Source organism: Rhodamnia argentea, chromosome 3, assembly GCF_020921035.1.
Source record: "Rhodamnia argentea isolate NSW1041297 chromosome 3, ASM2092103v1, whole genome shotgun sequence".
Taxonomy (NCBI): Eukaryota; Viridiplantae; Streptophyta; class Magnoliopsida; order Myrtales; family Myrtaceae; genus Rhodamnia; species Rhodamnia argentea.
In genome coordinates, this window is record NC_063152.1 from 24,010,778 (window position 1) to 24,016,453 (window position 5,676).

The following is a 5,676-nucleotide window of genomic DNA, read 5'->3' on the forward strand; positions in this document are numbered from 1 at the left end:
ATTGATCACACCCAATGAAACATATCTAGCAACCCATCCCATCTCAATTACATAAAGCATTGACCGTCCTTTTACGGAGTAGTACAAGTAAATAAAAACACTCAAACAACACTACTAGCGAGTCGCCTCTTACTTTATTTGATGACAGGGATTCGAACCTTTCCTCTCGTCTAAACTCATGGAGACATGCTGACAGTGCCGTCCACATGCGATACAACAAATGGGCTAGCTCTGGCTAGGGTCGCCTAATGTTGCCATGAGAGGCCAACGCCCACGAGTCACGAACTCCCCACCCTTCGCCAAGTGCTCCGCATGTGTTTTGATGTCATCCGACGGAGCCACATACGCCATCGGTTCTGCCCAAAAGTCAGCCAATACCTTCCAAATGAGCTCCGAACCTCCTTCTTCTCCTTTCGGTTGCAGCAGTTCGTGACCTAACCGCGCTCCTTGGTTTATCACTCTACCGCTATCATCATCCATTGTCCCATCGGTCTCCTTCAATTTCTCCGTTCTTCCAGTCTCCTTCAATTTCTCAATTCTTTCTTCTTCTGTCTTGCACCCTTTGAGCAAGTCTCTTGTGTCGAAGATGATCTGATTAAAAGCACATTCCGCGTCGAACGGGTGATCGGGCAACAACTTCGGAGAGAACGCTGCCAAGTAAGCGAGATATTTGGACAAGTTGGTAGCTATGACGAAGTTCGAACGTGCAATCTTCTCCTCGTCCTCGCCAATACTCGTGGGAATATCCACCTCGTGCTCACAAATACTTGTGGCAATATGCCACGCAAAAATTACTCGAGTCTGCGTCTTGAGCCCACATGCCCACAAGAGCTGAACCCCGTTGTTCTGTGTCAAAGAAGCTTTTCCATTCTTCAATTCCTCATGATTCAATATTAAAGAATCCAAAACGGCTTTTTTCACCACCGAGGACAATTCGATGGGCTCGCTTTGTTGTTGACCGTCCCTTGGGGGATCAATATAAGTTGCTGTGAAGCCGTTGGATAGCCACCACGAAGGGGCGTAGCCATGCGACTTGAGAAGCGAGTATTGGCCAAGTTTCCTTTCCCAAGGCTCCCGCGATTTCCGGCATATCCGTCCTATCTTCTTCTCGATCCGTTCGTTCCCATGCCACGAGGTTTCCCGTACGTACTGACATAGCAATGATACTTTTGCCCAATCCGAGATGTTCATGAAGTGAAGCTGCGCAAACTCCAAACATAAGAATACCACAAGACTTACCGTTGTCACGAGAATGTCGATGTTCAACCCACCGGGAGTAGCCAATTGAACTACATCTAGGGGTTTCTTCAAGTAGTGCCACGTGAAACAAAACAAAATAATCGACAAAGAACCAATGACCAAAAAATAGAACACCATCAGCTTTCGTTTCCGACGTCCAGGGTAGAAGATGACTGGGTAATTGGTGTAGAACAAATCGAAGAGAAAGGAAAGCTCTAGCTCAACGACCCTAAATGCACGCTCCAAGCCATTTTCGTTCGCGAGCAAACCGTGTTGAATCAACTTCCACGTCTTTTCATGAGCTTCTTTGGGCAATGAATAGCCGCCAAATCTCAAGGAGAGAAGCTTATAGAGCGAAAACGAGAGGCAAATGTCCTTGAGCTTGCCGTCTTGGTCCCCGCCTGTCGAGCTCAAAAGAGATCCTTTGCATGCCCACACCTTCTCGACCGTGATCACTTCGTCCGTAATCTCCAATGGCTTGCGGCGGGTCAGCTCTTCCACTCTTGCTTGAGCTTGTTCCTCTCTCCACTTGTAGGGGTTCCAGCCTAACCGTCTTTCCTCTTCCCCTATCACAACATACTTGTATCCTCTCATTGGATTAGTCATGTTCGGATCAGACTGGTTCGGATCAGGCTCATTCGGCAGCAGGTGTTCAGAGCTCATGTAGTCAGCGATCAATTTGGTGGTACTCTGTAGGCCATACCCACTCGCCATCCTGAGAGACGTTGCTCTTTCACTGACCTTGACCTGCACGATCATTAATAGATACACGACCCCCGTGAACATCGGCGATGGGCTTGCGTACACGACCAACAACGTGGCTAACGCAAAGTTCGTGATCAAATATTGCCAAGCATAGTTCTTCCACTGCTCATTGTCCTCGAGGCTGTAGGCGGAGAAGGAGTCGGAGCTGCTGAAGAAGATTAACAAAAAAACAGCCCAAACCGGGAACAGGTCGTTTCGGAACGAAGATTCAGTCATGAGACCAATCGTGTACGTGATGAGGTAGCTTGAGAGGGTGTATGCTGCCCATAACACGTTGTTGAGCACCGGGTGGATGTGCCGACGCCTCGACGAGCCCCAAATGGTGAGACAGGTTAGTAGCAAGGCCGCGAGGAACACGAGAAGCTCAATCTTGGCGAGACTCGCCTTCGGAGTGTCGAGTTTCTTCATGAGCGCTGTGGCCTCGGTGAGGGTATTGTTCAGCACTCCCACTGTTAGTTGGCTTGATTGCAAGTTCCTCATGTTTGTGTCTGACGAACGATTTTGTCTCTCGAGAAATTTCAACCTTTCGGACCACGGGTTAAAAAAGGAGGCACCCCGCTATATATACTGAAAAATTCTCGAGCCTTCGTTTGGTTCTTACGAGTCGCTGGCTGACGCGCATGTTTTTCTTATCCTGAGAATCAAGTGGAGAGGAATGGCAACTATGTAAAGACACACATATATATATTTGAAATTTCCAAATAGATTTCGGCCCCACATATAATAGCCACATTGTTGCATATTGAAGGATTTTGCTGGAACTTGCGGGCCATCGGGGGAGGCAGCCTTGCTCGTAGTCTAGGCAAGGCCGGGCGAGGGCCACGAAGCCCTCGCCGGCCACAAGGGAAGAAAGAGGAAAAAAATAGAACAAAGAATAAATAAAGACATTAAACTATAAATAAAAATTCACTACGTCATTGTCGGCCGGCCAAATAAACTGAACTAGCATAATTGTCATAAGTTGAGGACTTATTTTTATAATTTTCCGGACATTTTATAGTAGCACAACACAATAAAGCTTCATGATTGTGTGAAGAGACCATTTAAGCTAGTTATCTCTTTCATATATGAAATATTATGAATTTTATTGATCCTTTTGAAGAACAAACATAACTGTATAATTTGCCGTTGTGACGATACTTGTTGGGTGACAGATCACAGTGACATTCCTAGAACACGTTTCGCATTAAGGTTCTGGGATGAGATCTCTGTTTCTCCTATTTCTTTAAACTTATTAATTTAAGCTGACTTGCATGTCCTCTCGTTTTCTCTCCCTCATATTAAATTCATATATTTTGGTAATCTATACTTGGGAAAGTGAATTTCGATAGGGGTGAGCATGATTCCGGGATAGAATCTAGAACCGGAGAACCGGACCGTTGGAAATTTGTTCAATTTCAGGATATGGAGGGTAGGTTCCAAGGTACAAAAATTAGGTAATCTGTTTTGACGGGTGGATTCCAAGTTCTAAGCAAGTAGAACTTGAAACAAGTTTTTGTGTATTTCTTGATCAATATCTTCACGCAATCATGCGGTATTTCATGATATTCGATAATTAGTGTACAATCTAGAATCACTGGTCTAAATTCTATTCACTATAGTGTCTATTATTGAGATTTTTACTTTGTTAACATTTCATATTCTCCGTATATCTAAATATAAGTTACGGTCAGTAGATTATAACAAGTGGTGCTTATTAAAGGCAATGATTCACTGTAATTATAGGAGAAACCTGTGTAGACCTTGGAATCTGTGATAGGATAGGTTTCGGGTGCAAAAAAAAAAAGGTTCGTTCCAAGTTTTAGGCGAAATCTGAAACTGTTCACTCCTAAATTTTGATTGTGCATTGTTCTGTCCCTATCCCTCTGCCCACATAATTGTAAGACAGGATTCTTTACGCAAAAAATTGTATACAGGTGTGACATACCTATCATGGCATACATATATCACGTGTTTTTGACACTTCTCTTATTTTCCATATAAGTTACAGTGAATTTCAAACATAATCGTGTTAAAAACAAATGGAGAATTAACTTGATATTAGATGTGCTTAACAGATCAACAATGTTCTAGAAATTGTTGAGAAAATTTCCTAAAATGTTAGCTACAATCCCATTTCTCCATGTGTCATATACCCGTCGATAGCCTCGAGCTCGCCGGCCCACGTCATGGCCTGTTACCGAGCTGCCGGCTGTCCCTAAGGCCGTGGCTGGCGAAGGAAGGAGGAAGGAAAAGGAAAAGGTTAAATTAAATTAAAATAAATAAAAATCTAATTCTTTTAAAGCATAAAAATTATTAAAAAGAGTGCACGGAAAGGAATCCAATCCAATTTTCCATACCGAATTGCGGAAGACATTTTCTAGTTTCAGCCGAACAACGAAAAATATTGTCATTTTTCATGAAAATATTTTTTATAAACACTTCATTTTCTGCGAAACGAATGAAGCCTAATTATAATGAGGCAAGCTCTTTCTTAACGCTTGTGGATGATCACGGAAGTAGAAAGGTCTTTTTCGAACCATTTTTTGTCCGGCATTACAAAACCATATAAAATTGGAAACCGTTCATAAGTAAAAGACGTGGATTATCAAGAACAACAACAGAGACATAGATTAAGGAGAAAAAAAAGATGAAAATAGAGCGCAAGGGCAAGAAATAAAGTGAAGTACCCGGTCCGCTGTCCGTGGCAAGCGTGCAGCTTGCAATCTCCAGAAAGTATGAATGGATGGTACGATCCATCAGTTTCTGGGAGGGTTTTACTGAAGTTGTCGAGCCTTTAAGGAGAATCGCATGCTCTCCCCTTAATGAAGGCAAGTACCTCTTCGATTCTTCTTAAGGCAAGAAGAATCGAAGGCAAGTATAAATTCGCCCTTTTTTCAGGTTTGCTTCCTCTTCGTCGCCGTCCTCTTCATTGTCCTTTCCTTTTTCTTTTTCATTTAAAAATTCCTTATAAAAAACAAACCCTAAGAGAAGAATATTTACCACACACATAATTTGCATTTCATGAATTTCCCTTGATCTGAAGTCTCTTTTATTTGCAAAAGCTCTCACAAACGCACCCTCCGTTTGGGCATGGCTCATTCATCAAAGGATGAATGAGCCCCTCAATGGTCCTTCGATTAGCGGCTTAAGTACATTACGAGTGCGAAAACTTGTATACGATGCTCAATTTATTGCCAAAACTTTTAAAACGGTCACTTAAATATCAAATTTTTTGAAAATCGATCACTTCAATGTCAAAAATTTCAAAACGATCACTTAAGTGACAATTTTTGTTTTAAAAAAAATGACCACTTAAGTGCCACTTTTTTTAAAAAAATACTCATTTCAGTGCCAACTCCGACGACCCATGTCAGCTCAAATATTAATAAAAAATAGGCCACGTTGGATTTTCGGGAGCCACGCCAGCTCAAATCAAAATTGGAGCTAGAGTGAGCATTTTTTAAAAAAATTGACAGTTAAGTGATCGTTTTTAAAAAAAATTAGCACTTAAGTGATCGTTTTGAAAGTTTTGGCACTAATGTGAGCACCGTACACAAGTTTTGACACTTGTAGTATGCTTTAACCTTCAATTAGCAATTTGAAGAAAAAGACTATGAGCCCTCAACCGTCCTTCAATTCAATTCGTAATTTGAAGAAAAGAACTATCTTATGGTTCATCCTTGCCATGCC

The 5,676-nt window shown here is 42.2% G+C and overlaps 1 protein-coding gene across 1 annotated transcript; it reads right to left on the minus strand.

Moving 5' to 3' along the window:
* Nucleotides 1–225: 225 nt before the first annotated feature.
* Nucleotides 226–2,484, minus strand: LOC115730875. Its single transcript, XM_048275630.1, has 2 exons — nucleotides 560–2,484; nucleotides 226–466 (listed from the first exon to the last, which is right to left on the minus strand). Exons 1-2 carry the CDS (start codon nucleotides 2,482–2,484, stop codon nucleotides 226–228), a joined length of 2,166 nt encoding a protein of 721 aa, XP_048131587.1.
* Nucleotides 2,485–5,676: the final 3,192 nt, after the last annotated feature.

Bases quoted from the DNA above. Each gene is read 5' to 3' on its own strand.
- LOC115730875 (XM_048275630.1), bottom strand. From the start codon at position 2,484: ATGAGGAACTTGCAATCAAGCCAACTAACAGTGGGAGTGCTGAACAAT. The intron at 467-559 runs GTGCAAGACAGA...GGATGATGATAG, and splicing joins ACAAGAGACTTGCTCAAAGG to CGGTAGAGTGATAAACCAAG.